This window comes from Taudactylus pleione, unplaced genomic scaffold (genome assembly GCF_031769625.1).
Source record: "Taudactylus pleione unplaced genomic scaffold, aTauple2 ptg000019l, whole genome shotgun sequence".
NCBI classification, from domain to species: Eukaryota; Metazoa; Chordata; class Amphibia; order Anura; family Myobatrachidae; genus Taudactylus; species Taudactylus pleione.
Window position 1 is genome coordinate 37,228,990 of NW_028284421.1, and position 22,521 is coordinate 37,251,510.

Sequence of the window (22,521 nt, forward strand, 5' to 3'; positions counted from 1 at the left end):
CAGGGACAATTTTTAGTCCCAGTCTGGCCCTGATAGAGAGTCAGTATAAATGTTGCTCCTTAAGTAATTAGTTGGTCCCCTTCACATTCTGCACACCTGTCACTGAGTGGGCTCTTCTCTGGCTCAGATAAATACAGGCACTGACAGAACAGATGGTCTCTATAGTAGTGAAAAACTGTAATGTTATATTTTTCATATTATGTTGATGTTTTTTTTCTGTTTTATTCAGGTTTATTCCACGTCATGAAGATGAGCTTGAGCTGGATGTTGATGACCCGTTATTGGTAGAATGTGAGGATGGTTCATGGTGTCGCGGTTATAATATGAGAACAGGCGAGCGAGGGATCTTCCCTTCATTTTATGCACATGAGGTTGTGTGTCCCGTCAAGGAGAATGCTGGTAAGTTGCTTCAGTGGCCGTGGATATTGTGTGTGAGTATAGGTAGGCAGACACAAATGTTAAGAGGATGAAGTTAGCTATTAGATGACATCGTTTGGGTCAATCGTCTTTGCACTTGTTATACTGTGGTATTTATATTATGTCATATGTATATTATTATATTATAATTGCATTATTCACAATAAATAATAAACTGGCTAGTAACTAACATAAACGAAAACTTTAAGAAGAATTTATTTTCACATTTGTTTTCATACCACCCACTAAGAAAATTAGTAAAAAGAGACTGCGGCTTATATTTGTTCTTCCTGCTCCTGGTGGGTGCAGTAATTTGCCTGGAACAACCAAAATGTTCCCACTCAGACTGCGGATTACAATAGTTTTACTCAACACAAAAACAGCCACATTCATAGAGCACGCTGACGCCGTTTATACCAAACGAAAGAAATCCAGTAATAAACAACATTTTTTAATTATAATCTCCTTTTCCCGACATATAAACCTTAAGGCGGGTATCCACTTGTAGATATACAAATGTCAGCATGATTACGACATTGCAATCGTGCTCTCGTTTGTATAGCTAGTGATGTGCCTAGACTGAACGTTCACTCGTTCAGTCCCGGCACATCCCTCATCCCCGCACATGCTGAACCTGACGAGATCGTCAAGTTGACCAGCATGTACGGATGATGTCGGATGTCAGAAGCGACCAGCGGGCACGCGCATCGCTGGTCGCTTCCGACCAAAACATACCCGATGCATGCGCGATTTGCAAGCGATTGCACGATAACGATGTCGTTATCATGCAATTGCTTGGCTAAATCGCTAAGTGGATACCCCCATTACACATTTCAATAGATGTGAACTGCATTGAATGTTTCTATGTGACCTGTGTGCAGTGTACAATTATCTGTGCACGGCACACACTACACATTCAAACTGCTGTAGGGCTTTAAGCCCTGGATACATCTTGGGTGCTAGGGGATGCCGGTATGTTCATCCTGAACAGTAGCAGGTCATCAGAATATGACCTGCTGTAATTAATTAGATGGCGGAGGTTTAATTCAAAAGATAATTATTGTTATCCTTTAGGCACTAGTCACCATATATAGAACCCTTAAACAATAACATCAGTCTTATCCCATTAATTTTATGAGGATTATATTTTGAAATAAAACTAATAGTGACAATGGGCATTTTATACAGGGTTCATGCTCATCTAGGGTCCAATTTAGTATTAGTACCAAATCAAAAAAGCAGCAGTTGCACTTTGGTAAAACCATGTTGCACTGCAAATGGGGAAGTTTTGAAATGTGCAGAAAGATTTATAGTTTGGAAGGGTTTCCTACTTAATATTACAATTCAGTATTGAAACAAAGCTGCCCAATATTTGTTCACTACGTATATGCAGAAGCAGCCAGTATTTTCCCTCCATACAATAATACAAATCCGTTTGCACCTCTTGGACTGCAAACATGGTTAGTTTGCACATATAGGGCCTCATTTATTAACGAGTTTTATCACCAAAATGAGTGATACATTTCACTGCGTATGATAAATGCTCCAGCCAATCTGCTCCCAACTGTCAACTGTTAGAAAAATGACAGTTGGGAGCTGATTGGCTGGAGCACCATTTATCATACGCAGTGACATTTGTCACTCGTTTTGGTGATAAAACTCATTAATAAATGGGGCCATTATTTGGATTTGCTCCTAATTCTGAACGAGGCTTAACATAACGGTTTGAGCAAACAAGACATAACAATTTGAGAGTATCTCTGGCACCAAGTAGGGTACTTTATAGATCAAAACTTAATTGTGACACTTTCGTTATGCAAAACTAGTCCCTTACTCTCCATAAATGGGAGCCGAGCAATATAGTGTCAGCACTTAAGACATAAGTGGTCAAACACCCTCTCGTCCATACAGGAAATATGGGCTACAGTTGGCATAAAGGGATGACCCAAAATAAATTGATAAACAGTAATCAAATGATTTATTAGTTAGATTGATGGCATCATCGTACAACTCACTATTGTCATGGATAAATTAAATTGTAGACAACATTGGTTAAAGGAATAATTAAAAATACAAATTATTTAAAAATAATTTTAAAACAGTATCACAAGTTGAAAATCAGGCTTAAAAAATAAAGCATAAAAGGAAATTGAAATTCTCACTTAAAACTGCAATGCATTTCACAGCACCTGGCCGCTTCCCTAGGCAGTGTGGAATTAATAAATTTAAAAGTCCACTTTTAAGTGAGAATTTAATTTTCCTTTTAATACGTTTTGATCTATAAAATACCCTTCTCAGCTCCGGAGATTCTCCTGTTGTCAGTTGTATTCCCTTTGGGATAAATTGGGAAACCCACAAGTTCTCCTTGGGTCGCAGAGATTGGGCACCCGTTGGAGCCGCCCCTACATTAATTTTTACATAAGAACCAATGTGGCTTTTTGGCTTGGCAGAAATATTTTCACTATAGGTGTATCTTAATGCAGTTTTAGTAGCACTTGCATTTACGAGCTGGTCCTTATATTGTTAACAGTATAAATCATTACTGAATGCATTACTCTCTGATGCAGTGGAATTTTTCACCATAAATGTTCTTCCTTACTGTGCAGTCCTCAAGGGAAACAATCCCTGGGTCCAGATGTTTGATGTGCAGTTTCTTGGCTCTGTGGAAGTACCACATCATCAGGGCAATGGTATCCTGTGTGCAGCCATGCAGAAGGTAAAACAACTATATGCTGTAGTACTGTTATAGTAGCATTATTGGATGACAAGAGACCTGGGGACATATGTAATAGGATGCGATCTGCAACCACTGCAGGAATTCTTGTATTTTTAAAGTAGCAATTATTTCATAGGCAAAACCAAGCTGGTGTTTTAAAGAGAGAGTTTTTGGTAGCTCAAATGATCAAAAGAAATCCTCGGCCAAATAAAAAGAAAAATGTTCTGTACTGATTAACCTCCTAATGACCACCCTAGAGGCGTCTGTAAAATGTTTGATTTATAAAAGACCTCTATAAGAAACGGGCATAGGGCATAAGGTGTTCCAGTGAAAATATAAACAAAATGTTTTTTTTTGTCTTGATACATTCTTCTTTAATAATAAAGTATTTTTCAAACGATATTGGTGCCCACTAATTTGGTCTTTGTCCTAGAACTGCTGTTCAGTAATATTCACTTTTCAGTGTTCTGTAGTGTAAGAAATAACCCTTTAGACATGCTGGCAATAATAAGCAGTGCACAATACTTGTACAGGGTACCACCACCAAAGTTCCCAATAAAATGCTCAGATGCTAAGGGGTATATTTACTAAAGTGAGAGTTTTTAGAAGAGAGTTTTAAAAGTGATGTTGCCCATAGCAACCAATCAGATTCTACTTAACATTTAACTAGCACCTTCTAGAAGATAATAGCTAGAATCTGATTAGTTGCTATGGGCAACATCACTTTTAAAACTCTCACTTTAGTAAATTTACCCCTAAGAGTATAAAGCATGGCTCTTTTATGGTAGAGCACCATATTACTGTTGTGCCTGATTTCACAACCAGATTGCAACTGCGAGGAAGCTGACGGTGCACCTGCGACCACCCGCTAGCTGCGAACTGGAGATTTCCCTGCGCGGCATCAAACTCATTCTAAGAGGAAATGACCGGCCAGAGGTAAAACAAAAGGGGGATTACTGGATAACTAAAAAAAGTTAAAATTATGTACATATTATAATAATTTGTCTTTTATACATGACAACTTTTATAATAATTTTGAGCTACATTTAGTGAGAGGTATTTTGAAAGTGTTTTCTGTTTTAGATAACACATTTTTATGCCATATCCTACAATGTTATATAACCATTTATTATTATTATTATTATTATTATTATTATTATTATTATTATTATTATTATCCTTTATTTATATGGCGCCACAAGGGTTCCGCAGTGCCTCACAAAGTACATAAACAAGTGAGCAAACACAAAAACAGCGACTTACAGTACAAAACATTGCAAGGATATCGTTTATATACATTGCTGCAATAGCAGTCATAACACAAAAATAAGCAGCAGGGCGTCAGCTACTGTACCAATTGTTAGGTGCCCTTGTGGGGCGTTTGGAGTAGATGATCGTATGAGTGAGGGAAGGAGAAGCATATGAGGGAAGAGGGCCCTGCTCGTTAGAGGGCCCTGCTCGTTAGAGCTTACATTTAAAAATGTATATTTAGAATTAAATGTCATACTGTAGTTGTTTCATCAAATACATATTTAAGAATATTTTATAGGCAGTATATTAAAAAGGTAGTACGAAACTGACTGAATTAATTTGATCTCAGGTGCTAACCACCAGTTATTTCTGCTGTGGCTATAACTCAAGCACATTTCTGCCAACCCTCTAATCTGCAAAGGGAGACAGACCTTCCCCAAAGCTAAGCAGGAGGCTTCACATTTGGTACATTTTAAATGCTTTAAATGTTCTGTCAAACTCCTTAAAGGGAGTTAGGAACAAGAAGCCCTTTGTACAGATTGTGAGGGTGAGGCTCTCATCCAGGGACACTTCGACAGAGGAAGTGTTACCAACATGGGCGAAGGTAATGGCTCTGTCCAATGCAGGCTTAGCAAAGGAAGTATGTGAAGTCCGTAGCAAGGCTGTGCAAGGTCAGTGCTTAAAGTGGTCCTAAAGAAGTGGTGGAACTCACCGCCCCCCCCCCCCCCCCCTCGGTACAATGGTCTCAAAAGAAAGGGGCGTGGTCACAATACTATTCCATATACAAGTTGCATAACACAGTAGCACATTCTTGATTCACATTACACCACATAGTAGTGTCTCTTATTCATGTATGATAAACAGCAGTACCCCTTTTACCCAATGCCCACATTTGTGTCCCTTATACAAAATGCCAGCAATAGTGCCCCTTACATATAATGCCCATTGTGGTGGTGCCCCTTATGCAGTGCCTATAGTGGTTGTGCACCTTAAGCAAAGTCCACAGTAGTGGTAGTGCCCCTTATGCAGTGCCCACAGTAGTGATAGTGCCCCTTATGCAGTGCCCTATGTAGTGGTGCCCCTTATGCAGTGCCCCCAGTAGTGGTACTGCACCTTATGCAGTGCCCACAGTGGTAGTGCCCCTTATGCAGAGCCCACAGTAGATGTAGTAGTCCTTATGCAGTGCCCTCAGTAGTGGTGCCCCCAGTAGTGGTAGTGCCCCTTATGTAGTGCCCCTTATGCAGAGCCCACCGTAGTGGTGCCCCGTATTGGAACAATGCACTGAATCAGCATCAGAACACTTAGAGGCTGCTTGCACCTTAGTTGGCTTAACCCCTGCACCTTTGTCCTTTCCCTTAAAGTGCCGCTCCAGCATGCGCTTGCGCAGTCTCCTTGGCGAACCCGAGGCAGAACTAGAATTGCTAGTAGTTGAGCTATCACTGCCAGGTACAACATCATCAGACCCCTCCTCACCAACAACGGCAGCGGCCATAGCTACTTCGTCTTTGTCCGCTGCTGACGTCTGTGGAGTACCGTGTGTGTTTTCTACTCGACACTCTGAATCTCCGGAAGGGGCTGTAAGATAAAGAGAAGTGGCAGTATCAGCGAGCCTAACACTGTGTGCCATATTATTAACAGAATCCGTCCCTAAAAGAGGCGGTTGCTCTATCGGAGTTACCGACCCGCCGACTGAAGCATGGGATTGGCCCACGAGAGGGGGTTGGTTAGAAGCGGGCGGCGTCAAAGTCCCCCAACCTGGAAGAGCCCAATAGGGGTAAAGCTCCGCCTCTGCCGGTGCGGACCCTTGCGTCAAAGATTGCCCGGCCTGATAAAATGCGGCACAATATGGAAAAAATGGGGGCTGCGGTGCGTGCGGAAAGGGGATGGCGCAGGCGAATGCATCCACTGGGATGTGGCCTTTAAGTTGTGAGGAGCACCCGACCCACTAGGGCCAGAGTGGGCACCAACACCTACAGTAGGGGGAAACGCAGCAGCACCAGAAACAATAGCTGGGTGCACCGTTGTGGCAGGGGCAGCTGGCATAATGGGGGAATCAGTAAAACTGGCCTGGGCAGGTACAGGGTCCTGTACAATGGCCTGCCCAGAAAAGGGGGAGAAATTGTATGCTTGCAGAGGGGCTGCAGGTTCGTGCTGAGGGGCTGGGGGAGGTGAGCACTGCCAGTTTGTGGCATGTGCTGAACGGGGGCCTGGTCTGGGACAGCCGCCAGGCAGTCTCCCTCATCGCCTCTGGAGACTGCCTGGACGATGGGGGGGGGGGGGCGGCCAGCAGGAGGACGGCCAGCGGGGGGAGTGCCCTGGTCCGGGTGATATGTGCCTGCCTGGCCGGAGACAGGGGGGACGCCGTGGAACAGGGTTGGCGGGTGTTGAGCTGGAGGGGCCGGAGGCCCGCGCGCACCCGGGCCGCTGGAGGTGCCCGGCGTGGGAGCACCAGAGGAGGTGGTGACGCGGGCGGTGAGGGAGCCTAAATGAGGACGCGTGCCTGCTCGAGAGAAAACAGGTATGCGGGAAGGGGGGAGGGAGAGGGCGGGGGCAGCGGGGACCGAAGAGAGGGGATGGGACAGATCAGCTAGGACAGGGGGTGTCGGAACGCCTGGGGAAGGACATGGTGGGGGATGGAGGTAAAGAATTGTAGAGACAGGAATGAAAGGTAGAGAAAGAAAAGTAGTGAGAAGTGAGATGAAAGAGAATTAGAAAAACAAAATGGACGACAGAGGGAAGTGCTGAGTGTACTTAACTGTAATTTTCCAGTCACAAAAGAGGAAATTAACCCTGTTTCCTCTCTTTAAATATGGGAGCTAAGACCTGTGATAGGCTGCTGAAATCAGCCTAGAATTGTCAATCACAAGGCAGGTTGACAACAAAAACGCCCACTGAACTTCTCTAACCCCCATAATAAGAGTCTTATGTAGCAGCAGACATATGCTGCCTTCAGCTACCTTTATATTCCAATCTCAAACTTTAGTAATCCAATCTCAAAATAAGTAATCTCTTGCTATAATACTTTTGTTAAGATCTTATGAAAATATGCTATACATAATATTTCCCTGTCTCAGTTCTTAGTCTCATATAGACAGGAGCCATATACATAAATATGCATAGTGAATGTCCTTTATCATATGGCATACATGTGACAAATCCCTATCACATATGATACATGTATAATCATTACTACCTTTACTTAAGTATTTATGCATTAAATATGTTGCAATCACTATGCAATATGAGGCACAATATGCAGGTAGTACACAGTCATTGATATCATGTACATTAACACAGAGAGAGTACAGAATATAAAGAATAATAAATCAGTAAAGTATTCTGACCTATTGGAGGAAGACCCCTCACCTCTGTCTCTGTTTACCTGTAGGCAGAGCCGCAACTAGACTTTTTAGTGCCCTGTGCCAGAGAGAGTATTGGCGCCCCCTCCCCCCAGTAAAAAACACTCCAGAACTCCCATTATACAAACCAAAATATAGAACACATCCAAACTTTGATATATCAATGTGTGGTTATTGGAAGGCATGGATCCGTCATTATAAATTCATGCCAGCTGAACCACTTAATCATTGGTGAGTTAGCAGAAGAAGAGTAAGAGCAATGTAAAGTTTCCATCCGGAAACTATAATTTATTTTGGACTTTATCAAGGATAGGGGGGGGGGGTTATCCTGCTTCCAAAACTGGGCAATAGCTGCCTTGGTAGCAATAAATACATGGCTAATAAAATATCTATGGTGGGTGTCATCCTGAAATATATGTAAAAGAGCAGTAGAAGGGGTCAGAGATAGCCGCATACCCGTGACCTTCAGGATCAAATCTTCCACCTCCAACCAAAGGGGGCGTATAGTAGGGCAACTCCAGAAAATGTGGAATATCTCGCCTATTTGGCCTCATGCACGCCAACACAAATTAGATTGAGCAGGCCAAATTTTGTTTAATCTAGCGGGGGTCAAATAAATGCGGTAGAGCAATTTCACATACATTTCAATATGCGAAATACATCTAGACATTTTAAATACAGAAAAGAAAAGGGTAGCCCATTCATGTGAGTCCAGACATATATTTAGGTGATATTCCCATTTAATAATGGCCGGTATCTTGTCCGGCTTTTCCGCTGTAAGTAGAAGAGAGTACCAAAAAGACCTCCTTTGCGTGAAATTGAAGAAATACGTGAAAATACATGGGGAGGAATCATTTCCAACGAGCCTGCTAAATGCGGAAAGGACTGTATCCAATGTCTGACTTGAAGAAATTTGTAGAAATCTTTAGAGGGAATGGAAAAGCTAACCTGTAATTGGGCGAAGGAAAGAGGGTTATTATTCAAAAAGAAGTCTCGGAGAGTACGGATACCCCTGAGGTACCAGGAAGACAGGTTTAAATTTGGGATTAAAAAAGATAAACCATGAATAGAGAGGTGGAGAGAAGGCAGGTTAAATTGAAGAAGGAGAGACAGGCTATCCCACGCTTTGAGAGAAGCTATTGTTGCCCTGGACATAGATTTGAAAGAAACTCTAAAATTAGTTGGAATCCAGAGTAAATCATAAAGGGGGAATTTGCCTAACACATCACTCTCTAGTCTGACCCTAACATATCACTCTCTAGTCTGACCCAGGGTTTAGGGTTAAGAACATTCGACCAGTCACTAAGCTGATCAACCAAGCATGCCGTTTGATAGAGTGCTAGATTGGGGTACGCCAAGCCCCCAGATGATCTAGACATCATTAAGTATTTCTTAGCGAGTCTGGCTCTTTTATTATTCCAGATATATTTGTTCAGCACCGCATAAAATCTATTTAACAATGAAGAAGGGAGGGTCCTAGGTATTGACCTAAATAAGTACATGAGTTTAGGGAGAAGGGTCATCTTGACGGCCGCCATTCTGCCCATCCAGGAGACCTCATGGTTCATCCAATCTTTTGTGAAGGCAATAAATTGTTTTAAAAGGGGGCCATAATTATATTCAAGAAGCTTGTCTTCATTAGCCGACAAAGAAATACCCAAGTAACGGAGATACAGTGGTTGCCAATTATAATTATATTGGGATTTAAGGGAATACAGGAGCTGGGGTGGGACATTTAGTGCTAATACTTCCGTTTTGGATGTGTTTAATTTATAATATGAAGCCGCAGAATAATCATAAAGTAATTGTTGTAAAATTGGGGGAGAAGTTTCTGGACGCGTAACAAACAAAAGGACGTCGTCCGCAAACAGGCAAATTTTATGTTGAGACCTATTTATAAAGGGACCATGAAGAAAAGGGTTGGTACGGATGTGTTCTGCTAAAGGTTCTATTGCTAAAACGAAAATTAAAGGGGATAGGGGGCAACCCTGTCTGGTGCCATTACTTAAAGAGAACAAAGATGACAGGAAGCAGTTACAGTATACTCATGCCCCAGGTGAACTATACAGTGCAAGAATAGCGTCTAAAAACCGACCTGAACAACCAAATTTGGATAATACAGCCTTCATATAGCCCCAATGTAGCATATCAAAGGTCTTTTCGGCATCTAATGACAGCGCCAGGAGTGGGTTCGCTACTCGTGTAAAATGTTCTACAATATTCAAAGCTTTTCGTGTATTGTCTGGAGCTTGACGACCCGAAACAAAGCCCACCTGATCCGGGTTGATTAAGTCTGGGAGCAGCGGATTTAATCTATTGGCGACTAATTTTGCATATAATTTAATGTCGGAATTTAGTAGGGCTATGGGCCTATAATTTTGCGGATAAGTGGGGTCCTTGCCTGGTTTGAAAATGGTAATGATATGGGCCTCAAGCATTTCAGGAGGGAATGAGCTGGAGTTGGTCCCTTCTTCGAAGACCTGCATCAGTGCTGGGATAAGATCTACCTGAAACTCCTTATAAAAATTGTTAGAGAAGCCATCAGGTCCAGGAGCTTTATCACGTTTGAAGGACTTGACGGCATCTCTCACCTCCCCCTCCGTCCAGGGAGTATTTAGAAAGTCTAAAGAGTGATTAGCAAGTGAGGGTAGTGAAAGGTTCGAGAGAAAAGCTGAAATAGTCTCTGATGTAGGTTGAACTGTATTTACCTCGTCTTTCAGATTATAGAGATAAGAATAATATTCTGCAAAAATATTAGAAATAACTAATGGATTGGTCAGTTTGGCTCCTGAGCAATTATACAAGGCCTGGACTGAGGCGCGAGCCACTTTTCCTCTCAGTTTCTGGGCTAGGAGACGAGATGCCCTATTACCATCAACGTAAAATTTTTGGTTCATCCTATCAATAGTAGATTTAATATTTTTCAAAGTATAGACTTCTAGTTCGTCTCTAACTTTTAAAATTTCTTGTAAAAGAGTGGAATTGGAGGGGTCAGATTTATGTTGAACTTCTAGGGTTCGAAGTCTATTCTCCAATTCCTTTTGTTTTTGAGCTTCTTGACGCTTGAGTCTAGATGCTACCTGTATAACGGCTCCTCTAAGAACCGCCTTAAGGGCACACCAAAAGTTAAAGGGAGTAGTATCTGCAGGTTTATTATACTGGAGATATTCTGAGAGAGCAGACTGGATGGCCTGTTTTGCCTCTATAGAGGTTAGAAGGAAATTATTAAATCTCCACGGTCTGTTGAAAGGAATAGACCCACCACAGTCCCACTGGAGCGTCAAGGGGGCATGGTCAGACCATGTAATAGGGAGAATGTTTGAACCCCTAACCTGTTGTAGTGACCATTTATCCATGAGGGCGAGGTCGATCCTGGAATACAATCCATGCACACGGGAGAGAAAGGTGTAATCACGGGTCGTAGGGTGCATAGCCCGCCAAACATCACATAGACCATACTCCAGGAACAACCGACTAAAAACCTCCGAGGCCCCAGAAGGACCAGCAAAAGAACCACCACCTGCAACACTAGATTTATCCATTCGAGGATCTGGAACCAGATTAAAGTCACCGAGCAAAATAATCTGGCCTGAACATACTTTATGGGTAACTCTAAAAAAACTTCCTAATAAAAGACATTTGACCAGTATTCGGGGCATAAACCGATGCTATTGTTACAGTTTTCCCCTCCAATTCCCCTAACAGAACAAGATATCTGCCCAAAGGGTCAGCTACTTGGGATTTTAACAAAAAGTTACAGTTGCGATGAAAAAGGATTGCCACTCCACCTCTCTTGGTGGGACCAGAGGCAAAATAACCAGACGGGTAGTAAGGGTCGGAAAAGGATGGAGAGGCATCTTTGACAAAATGGGTTTCTTGAATCGCAATAATATCCATTTTGTGAGTTCTAAAACAGCGAAGGACGATTCTGCGTTTCTGAGGGGAGTTTAAACCCTTAACAGTAATAGACATGAAATTCACCATCTTGACAAATCTAGAACGATGCAAATATCAATCAAAAACATTCCTATATATACTGAGTCGATCAGCACTGACATAGAAAAATATAATACAAGTAAACATCACATAGCCTGCAAACAGGATAGGGGAAGGGAAAGGACACATGGGGGGGGGGAAGGGTGAAAAGAGACATAAACATAAATGACTCAACGGCGGGAGTCAGAGGGGCCACGAAACAAAGTGGCGAAAATAGTAGAACAATGGGGGTAGTGACATTGTTCCCACCACCTGGGAACCTAAAAAGCGCAAAACACTTAACAGTAAGATAAGACACACTATACATAGCTAAAACGGCATATATTTATTGATATAGAGAAATTAAGCCTATCATGAATATAATAAACATAGAAAACGGCAATACAAACACATATTGCAACAAACGACCTTGGAAACAAATAAAATAAGTATAATTACGTTAATCTTTATCTGAACAGTTTCTAAGTAACTAAGTTGGGGTGAGGCAGTAGAGGCAGAAAAACAGTCGTCCGTTTTTGCCCGCTGTAACCCAATCTGGACTAATTGTAGAAATGCGAGCCGTTGATGTGCTGGTATACGGAATCTTCCAGAGATCTAGTGCTTTATTGCCATCTTCCAAGGAGCCTAGCACTTTTGTAGAACCCTCATGATTGACAATAAGTTTAGTTGGAAATCCCCATCTATATGGAATTTGAGCTTGACGTAAAGCTGATGTGATGTTGAAAAAGGATCTTCTTTTATTTAATGTAGCTGGGGAAAGATCTCCAAATATTTGTAAGTTGCCCAGTACAGCGGAGGAGGGACCAGCATCTCTAGACGCTCGAAGTAGGCGCTCCTTCACGTGAAAATAGTGCAGCCTCATGATAGTGTCTCGTGGAGAGGCTTCAGGGGCATTACGAGCCTTAGGAAGACGGTGAAAGCGGTCCAAAAGAAATTGTGTGGGAGGTAGCTCCTGGGATTAATTTCTGGAATAAAGCCACAGCAAACTCAGAAAGTTCGGAAAACTGTACCGTTTCTGGGATTCTACGAATTTTAAGGTTATTCCTGCGTGCCCTGTCCTCAAGATCTACCATCTTATCTCGAAGAGTAGAGAGTTCCGCTTGAGTATTTTCATGGGCGGATATTAGGTCATTGTGAGAGGCGACGACCTCTTCCAACTTATTCTCAAGATGGTCTGTGTGACCGCCTACTTCAGCGACATCATGCTTTAATTCCCCAACTGTAGAAGATAATTCAGGCGTGATATCTTTTTTAAGATCACCTAAGAGCTGCAGCATACGCCTCACCGTGATAGGTTCGTCCATAGAGGCATCGTCTGAGGAAACCTGCGGAGATGAAGCTGTATGGGGAACAACAGGCTTATCCTGTGACATTCGTAGTCATGGAGGTTGTGCGGAATCTCTCAACAGTGGGGGGGGGTCGCAGATGTAGTCTTGAAGAAGCTCACCGGAGGGATACCTTTAGCCAATTTATTATTTTTCTTAGGCCCATGTCTTCTGATTATAGATCTAATTGAAAAATTGGCATTCGGGTAGTTGCTGAATAAATGGGGATATATTATGCGGTGTGTAGATGAGGTGGTGGTGGGAGATGGTCACATTATTGAGGAACACAGCCATGGAGGCATAATATGGTGTAGGAATTTCTTTGTATAGTAATGAATCACATCATCCACACGGTGGCAGTAGAACATCGCTGTTAGATACCATTAATAAATGAATGCACTCGTAGACAAATGAAGTGGAGAGAAATAGAAAAAGTAGCAACAGAAAAAAAAAACACTTTTCATTCACTGTAAGCTGATAGCATGACAGATTTCCATAAGCAGGGTGCAGGGAAGATAGGCTTGCAAGACACCAAATCTATGGATACTCCTGGACAGTTGTGACAGGCAGGGAAAGTGAGTTGCGATTCCTACAGTTGTGGGAGCACTGCTGTGTACATTAACTTCCAGCCCAATAGAGGAAGCAGAGTGGAGACCCCAGACCAGCCGACAGGTCACTAACCGCAGCTGCTGATAGAAGGGATGCAGAGAGCAGGAGCTGAAGAGTCAGGTGCCAGGATCCAAGATGGCGGCCGCTACTGAACCCTCGTCAGACAGAACACCGGCAGGAAGGAAGGTAAGCCTGGGGCGACAGTCGGGACTTGCGGCGTCCAGGGAGTGCCGCAAGAGGTAAGCGGCAGGCTCAAAGGTCACTCCACAGCTTTCGGCGGGCGTTCGCTGGATTTCCGGTTGCAAATTTAGTCCCCGGCTCCAGCAATGGCGCTAGGCACAAACGCAGACACAAGCGTCCGGGTGGCTCAAAGGGCTCCCACACGGAGGGCACCTTACAGCATCCCCAATCCGCCGCGGATCTCTGCCGGGAGGGGTGCTGGGCTGATAGAATAAAAGCTAAAAGGGCTGCAGTATAGGGAGAGCTCCCACAGATACGTCCTCTCTGCCCCCCCTCTCCCCATTTTTAAAGAGGGACATAAGATAGTGCACCTGAAAAAGGGTCATGGCCTTATGGGGAAGGGCCAGGGAAGAGATAGGGGAGGCCAGGAGATGCTGGGGACAAAGAAGAGGACGCTACAAGTGAGAATGATAATAGACATGAAAATTTACAGGCCCGAACAGTGCCCCCTGCCCTGCGGTGCCCTGTGCCATGGCACTGGTTGCACTACCCTAGTTATTGCCCTGCCTGTAGGTATTGGACAGAGCAGAGGGCGAGCGAGACCCCCTGAGTACAGAATAGAAGCAAGGAAATGAGGACCAGCTTTTGCTCACCCTGCGGTCCCCGGTTACCCCCTGTTGTGATAACACATCGCAGGGTGAACACGCCGGAGGTCGCTGGATGAGAGAGCCGACAGAAGTTCTTAGGAGAACACAGTGGCATGGGAGAGGTGTGCGGGAGCGTTGTCTCGAGTTGCAACCTTCCGGTGCTGTCGGCAGGGCCGTAGGGTGGGTGGTGCGGCCGGTGCCTCCGCACAGGGCGGAATCCTCCAGCGGCATCGGCCACACACTTCTCTGCGCCGAAGGTCTGCAGGAAGAGACCTCCGCACAGTGAATGTCGGCGCAGGATCCCGCCCTCCCTCCTCCCCTCGGAAGTAAGGGTAAGCGCTCAGGGGGGAGGAGGGGGGCAGAGAGGGAGTGAGAGGGGCAGCAGTGCTGCACAGGGCGCACTGCCGTCAAGCTACGGCACTGGCTGTCAGATGCCGGGTCACGTGGGCGCCATTCAGAGACCCGGGAGTCCGTCCCTTTATGGATTACGTACATTTCATTTTAGGAGCATGTTCACATCGGAGCCTACAGTCTCTCCATGACAAGACTTCCTTTAAGGCAGTTATAGGCGGGCTTAGCTTATTGATTGACATTGTGCTTGTAAGCTTGCCTTTATTAATAGACAGAGTAAAACTATGTATCCAAAGCTCACTCTTTTCTGACACGCCAATACATAGAAATAGCAAACTCCAGTTATATATTTAATTAGTAGCTACTGCAGCGATACATTTGCTTAAATCGTCTGCGTGAATCTCCTTATTTTATTTTTTACATACAGATCTAATTAAAAGTTACATTTTAGACAATACTGTCTTAGAGAAGAGTGCACCAAAAAGGAAATTCTCTGCTCCAGTTGAACCATTCTTTTGGATGATTCAACACCCACTGTATAAGTATACTGTACTTTCCAGTGGTGCACCACCAACCACCAATAGAATGCCAGGGATCCTGAACTGCTTCTGCTGCCCCAGTGTGCTCGGGGAACTTCTACGATTTTCACGGTAGGAGGCGTGGCTTAACTCGTTTCTCAGCCCTCTGGCTGTTTCCTCAGAAGTGGGCTTTGAGTATTTTTAATTTTCATGCCGCTGACGCGGCCGAGCTACAGCGCCCTTCTCTATGTGTCGCCCTACTTGACCGCGTAACCAGCTTATAGGTAAAACCAGCCCTGTCTGCAGAGGAAGGGAAGGTGGTTGATCAGTACTGGTTAGACCATTCCAGTTGGGAAGATAGGGCCTGATTCAGAGCCGTTCGCTATTTGTGGTCGTTCGTTCAAAAACAAGGGGTGGCTATTCAAATGATCCGTTCGCAAATTGCAGTCTGTTCCCACCTCTAAGTCTGAACGAGCGAGCAAAACATACGCTCGTTTATTTGATAAAAACGCCCCCTGGCCGCACGCACCATACGTCATGTCCGCTATTTATTAGAATAATCGAGTACATCGTACAGCGTATGAACTGCTCGCTATTCTTGTGGTTGGTGTTTTCAACCGCTATTTTGCGAGCAGTTCTGAGTTAAAAAAAACCAAGTGACGTGGTCAATGACGCTGCTGTATTAATTATGCACTCCCTTAAAACGCCCGTTTTGACCTTTAAGCACGCCTGCGTTCGGATCTCCACTCCCCGTTTTCAAGCACCTTCCCCTGTTACCACCCACATACGCCTCATTCTGTCACTCAAAATAGCAGGCCCTCGCTATATTGCGTACCAACGATTTTCGGCCGCACTGACTGGTTCGCGCATGCGTACTAAAAACCGTACGCATGCGCAGATGTGCGAACATCGCTCGGAACGAGCGTACTGCCGCTAGCGAGTGGCTCTGAATGAGGGCCATAGTTCTCCAGATAGTCTGGGAGTTACTGAGCTCACCCAGGCCATCGGCCAAACCCTGAAAATTGAGGATGAGGACCCTTATACCACAGCTCCTTCAGTTTTATGTAAGAAAAATAAGATGTAGGTGTTAACCTTTCCTTCATTTATGCATTTCTCGGATGTTTTGGGCAAAGCTTGGCTTAAACCAAATAAAGAGTTTAAGATTCCAGCAGGTTTTAAGTTTACTTATCCCCTTGCTGATAAGGATACGGCACAATGGGAGGTACCCCAGCAGTGGATGCCCCAAACGCCCGCTTAACCAAGGCCACTGTTTTTCCAACAACTTCTGCAGCCGCACTAAAAGATCCCACAGATCATAAGTGTGAATCCTTACTTATATCCTTATTCTCATTGACAGGTACTACCTCGCATCTAGTATTGTCGGTGGGCTGGGCTACCAAAGCCATAGAGACTTGCTCAGATCAATTAGCAGGGGCTATTCAAATAGCATTAGCTTCCTGCAGTATTAGCATATTTACACACAGCAGCTGCATTGCTGTGTGTCCTGCGTACAACTCTGATTCAGGCATAATGTGCGTAGCCACATATAGCTGCAATGTCCGGCAGTAAACCTGAAGGAATTAAATTTTTTCGGGGGCTGATTCAGAGTCCCATGCTCCTATGACCATTTTAGCATCTTTTGTCATGTCATGCCTCCGATGTGAGCGATTAAGCGTATGTGTATACAACCCATTCTGCAACACCCCCATTATACGCCTATAAGACAGACCATCTCCATGCGTCTGAACAGCCACCTACCAGTCACCACCCAGGTACACCCAGCACATATCCGAGACCCTTCAGATACTGTGTGTTTCAATCGCAACTGTGCCTCTGTGCATACACACATGGGACACATGCGCTGTACCAGTTTTTAGCGACGTAGATACATCCGCAATTGTACAACATTGACCATTTGCTGGAATATCTGCAGTGTGTACGTCTCAGAATCAGGCCCTGAGTGTGAAGTGCGGGTGTATGGGTATGTACCTCTAATCCACTGGTGTCTTCTCTACTACACTACAATCCATTGCATCAAAGCTTCATTTATTAATAAAATCTATTAAAAAATAACTACAGTTAATAAACTAACTCAAAACAGATGACAATATCTTATATACATCTTAATCATTGTAGTCTCATGTCTCCTTGGTATGTGAACTGTACAACTGTATTTGACATCCGATTTTCATTAGATTTTGCATTTGGAGATTTACTAAAGGCAAAATTGAATGTCCCATCAAACCTAAAACCGAATTTAACTGAAATCCCACTCAGAATCGAACATCCGAAAAACATCAGTACTTTTACATAGACCAACACACAATTCCCTTATTTACTAATATTCGATTTGAAATGGAACTTCAAATCCTCAAATGAATAGACCTGCTTTATGCTTTCGATTTTAGCATGAGCAGGTCTGACACAGATGCATGCATAGATCAGTGAGATTTGTGTATGCATTTGTGTGTAAAAAGCTCCAAAAGTGTTAAAATTTAAAAAAAAAATAGGTCCCCCCCTAAAAGCACAACCAGCCCCGAACTTTTCAGAACCAGTCCTGGTTGTGTAAATACAAGGGACAAAAGACATAGGGGCTCCCTGTATTTACCACAACCAGCACTGGGCTAAGCGAGACGGTCCTGGTTTTGGAAATACAGGGGACAAAATGAGTAGGGGTCCCCTGTATTTACCATAACCAGCATCAGACTCTTTCTAGCGGAGGTGTAATGCCACAGCCAGGGAAACCCTTTCACCGGGTACCCCAGCCAAAGCATTACGCCTGACCGCGTAGTCGAACTTTGATATATATACCCCTATGGCTGATAGTTGAGGTGCAAAATGCTTATAATATGTAGAAAATCCATATTTGTGTTGCATTGTTTTACAGGATGAACGCTGCAGCCATATTTTTCAAATGAAGAATATTTCCTTCTGTGGCTGTCATCCACGCAACAGCTGGTAAGGAATATTTATTTTGTTAAAACAAACTAAAGTATATGACCGGGCATCAGGATCTCATGTTTAGGACACAAAGGTTATATGACAGTGGGCTCTATCTATTGCTCAGAGAAAAGCTGGCCAAAAATGGACGTCTTCACCAGAGATGAGACTTCACCCTATTTGTCAAAGAATCCTGCCATTGGCGGTAGCCCACATCATTTTCCAGTTTTCTCATTTGTATTTTGCTATTACCATCTCATGGGAACTATTTAATGAAAACATGCTTTATTCATTTGGCCAAAATATATATATTTTTTTAAATTTGAATGTTATCAAAATAATACATTTTAAAAAAATATTTTTATTGAAAGTTTTTAAAGTACAAATATGAGTAGACATGAAAAAAGTACAGGATATGGTCAGCATTAATGAAGACAGTGAAAATAGACAGTAAAGTACTATATTAGTTGATAGATTGTTAAAATAAGCTCTTTAGAAAAGTTAGGGCACCTACATAGTGATTCTATGGGTTAGCTAGGAGTGATGAGAGGGAAAGTTTGAAGAGTTGTTAAGGGCTTAGAGTTACTAGTGGGGAAAAGTCCTGCACAGCCTTGAGGGCTGGAGTATCTAGGCAAGATGCGGCTGTATAGTTGTAATGCGGCCTTTGGGGCCTGTCTCAGCCTCTGGGCTGATTGAGGCCTGATGGCCAGTAAGCTGTGGTGCTCCCTTTGGGCCGGTAGCACCATCTGGACTGGTTGAGGCCTGTCGGCCTATAAGTTGTGATACGGCCTTTGGGCCGGTAGCAGTATCCTGAGGGAAACTTCGGAGGGAACCAGCTACTAGATGGTTCGATTAGTCTTTGGCCCCTATACCTAGGTCGGACGACCGATTTGCACGTCAGGACCTCTGGGCTGGTTGAGGCCTGAGGGCCTAAAAGTAGTGATGGTGCCTTTGGGCCGGTAGCAGCCTCTGGGCTGGTTGTTGCCTTGAGGGCAGAACGACTTGGCAGGAGGATGCTGAGTTGCTACCAGTGCCGCCAGGATGACACTGGCGATGGTGCACTGGATTGCGCACTGAGGATGCTGAGTTGCTAGCAGTGTTGCCAGGATGACACTGGCGACGGTGCGCTGGATTGCGCACTTGGACCGCTGAGTTGCGGCCAATGTCGGACACAGACTGGCGCTTCAGGTGGAAGAAGCGCACCGTGCCGCCTAGATGACACAAGCAGCACGAGCAGGTGGAATGCAGACTGCCCCGTCTAGATAGGACAAACGGCAGTAGGTAAACACAGTAGACTCTGGATCTCGACTGGAAAACAGGAGACTGGAACAACCGGAAGTACGAGAAACTCTATCACCTGCAAGAAGTGAAGGGCTGACTGGAATTTAACAGAAACAGGGCCCAACCAGAGCAAGTCTCCCTAATGACAGATTATTGAGCACCTGGGCTGTGTTTAGACAGGAGAATCAATCAATGTGCACACAGACAGGCAGTAATTAGTGCAGAGGCTCAGCAGCAACCAAGACTGGAACTGCAAACAATATGCTGCTAACCACCGATCCTAACAGGAGGAAGGAGGAGACTTCAGTGAACGCTTGTCCGGCGTTCACCCCACACAGCATTCTCAGCGCGGCGACTTGTGACAAGAGTGTGATAAATGTGTTGAATCTGTAAAATTTGGTAGAAAACACTATGGACCTGATTCAGACGCAGTCGCTAAGTTGCGCTCGCTCGCTCTGACTGATTTTCGCCTGTCTGCGCATGCGTATAATTTGCAGTGCACGTGCGCAAGTCAGTCTTTGCGATCTGATTTTGGTTGCTCGTAAGCCACTATCAGGTCGCTGCTTTGAGTGAGAGATAGTGCCGTTTGTGGGTGGTAACTGGGGAAGGTGCTTGTAAACTGGGGAGAGGTGTTGCGGACACAGGCGTGTCAGGTTGACAAAACGGCGTTTAAAGGGCGTGCATAATTAGCAAAGTAGCGTCATTGTACACGTCACCTGCATGTATTTCAGCCCGCACTGATCGCTGTGCTTGCGGCGGGTTAAGGCAACCTCAAGGGCTGCGAGAAGCTCTGATGGCTCTCGATGATCCTGATTAATCCTACATTTCCCAGAGATGACGTGTGTTGCGAGTCACAAGGGGGCGTCTTTATACACTTGCGAGTGCACTTTGCCGTAGCTCGCTAAAACATAGTGGGCATCCTTACTCGACGCAGTGCGAGCACTTCATTTAAATATCAGGCCCCTTTTTGCCAGAGAGTGGCCGCAACTTGCGATCAGGTCTGAATGAGCTCCTATGTGTGAGGGAGAAACGGGATTGAAGACTAACAAAATTACGGAAGGAGCGCACGGGAGCAATGTCCAAGGGAAAGAGTATATTATGTTTTGTTCAGTAATGGAAGAGGTGATGGTCTTTGCCCAGAGGAAAAGCAAGGTTATTCCATAAGAGAACGAGAAGGGGCTGAAATGAGCAAAAGCTGATAGAAACGTGTATAAATATTCCATATTGACAGTATGAAGCGTTGGTAATAGTGAAACAGCAACAGGGCGACTATGAGGAGAACACCAAAGTAAGCAAGAGGTGGAATAAATAGCTAAGATGTCAGCCTCTATTTATGCCTGTGCCTCCCGTGGTATAGTGTTTCTGTAATAGGTGCATTTTAACTCTGTTTTGTTTCCTGGGCTCACATGAAATCAGATATCTACTTTTGGAGATGTTTTAATACTTTAGTTTGGATATGAATCGGGAGTGTCTGGCAGAGATATAGCAAGCGAGGCAAGATATTCATCATTACCGCAGTGTTACTGCCTAACCACAATATGAGCAATTTATCCCAAGCAGACAGGTCTGAGTAAACGTACTGTAGGCCAACAAACTCGGCAAGTTAGCAGCATAAAGTTGAGTGTATGATTTTGTGAGATACAGTCAGGTGCATAAATATTGGGACATTGACAGAATTTTCATATTTTGGCCTCTATTCTCCACCACAATGGCTTTGAAATGAAACAAACAAGATGTGCTTTAACTGCAGACTTTCAGATTTAATTTGAGGGTAAAAACTTCACAGAGTGAGTGATAACATTGGATCCCAGAAGACACACTAGGAGGTTGAGGTCCTGTTCGGACCTACTGTTAGTGTACGCTAGGCAGAACTTTGACTCATGGAGCCTTTCTGGGCCTTCGACTGGATGGATTTGGATGAAAGCTTCACAGAGTAGTAACATTGGATCCCAGAATACATACTAGGGGGTTGAGGTCCCAGTCGGACATCCCGATGGTATACGCTGGACAGAACTTTGACCCAGGAAGCTTGTTCTGGGCCTTCCACTAGATGAAATTGGATGAAAACTTCACAGAGCGGTGGCAATTGGTCTGGGATGCTTAATTGAGTGGTTGGGGTCCTGGTCGGACCTCACGGCAGAGTTAGCCGGGCAGAACTTTGACCCAGGGGGCCTCCTCGGGGCCTTCCGCTGGATAGAGTTGGACAACATCGCATAATAAAACTTAATAACTTGAAGATTTAAACCAGGGCAATGCCCGGTACTTCAACTAGTACTGTATATATGTTACATATTTTGTTACATCGCCACCTGGTGACAATAATTGGAACTAATCATTTTTTTTTCCTCAGTAAATGGCTAGGGCAGCCTCTGAAGTACATGTTGTTCACAAGCAGTAGAACTCACTCCAGTGTGGTTTAAGTAGAAATACTTACATTTTAACATTCTTGTATTAATACATGCTTAACAACTCTCCCGGAATGTGTGGGAGAGTCCCGAAATTCGGGAGGCTCTCTCGAACTCTCAAAAGAGTGGGCCAGACTCCTTGAGAGAAGTGGGAGGCACAGGGGTACGATGACATGATTTGACTTGAATTGCGTCATCGTGGCCCTTCTCCACTCTATTATCCTGGACAGGGTGGGGGAAGGAGGAGGAGAGATTTGGACAGGGTGGGGGAGGAGAGATGGGGCGAGCCAACGATTGTGTGATCACACCACACCCCCTCCGTAGGGTATTTTTAAAAGCTGCTAAGTATGTGTCACTAGTTCTGACATCAAGGACAGCAATTATCTGGATTCCAATAAATCCAGATAATCTTTTTGTAGGAAACACCAGTGATAATGTCACTGTATTTTCCTGCCTGTTATCAGGGTCCTACTGTAATGCCTGGGGGTAGAGACCCCCTAGGACACTGCTTTCCCTATGTGTCTTA

At 44.3% G+C, this 22,521-nt stretch overlaps 1 protein-coding gene across 2 annotated transcripts in view; it reads left to right on the forward strand.

Annotated features, from left to right (window-relative positions):
- The window catches only part of MAPK8IP2 (mitogen-activated protein kinase 8 interacting protein 2), a 77,700-nt gene that overhangs the window by 49,577 nt on the left and 5,602 nt on the right, over window positions 1-22,521 (forward strand). For both annotated transcript variants that reach the window (XM_088447096.1, XM_088447105.1), the window contains exons 7-10: window positions 230-399; window positions 3,024-3,133; window positions 3,959-4,069; window positions 18,257-18,327. In XM_088447096.1, coding sequence (XP_088303222.1) covers window positions 230-399; window positions 3,024-3,133; window positions 3,959-4,069; window positions 18,257-18,327 — 462 coding nt within the window. The remainder of the gene's footprint in view (window positions 1-229; window positions 400-3,023; window positions 3,134-3,958; window positions 4,070-18,256; window positions 18,328-22,521) is intronic.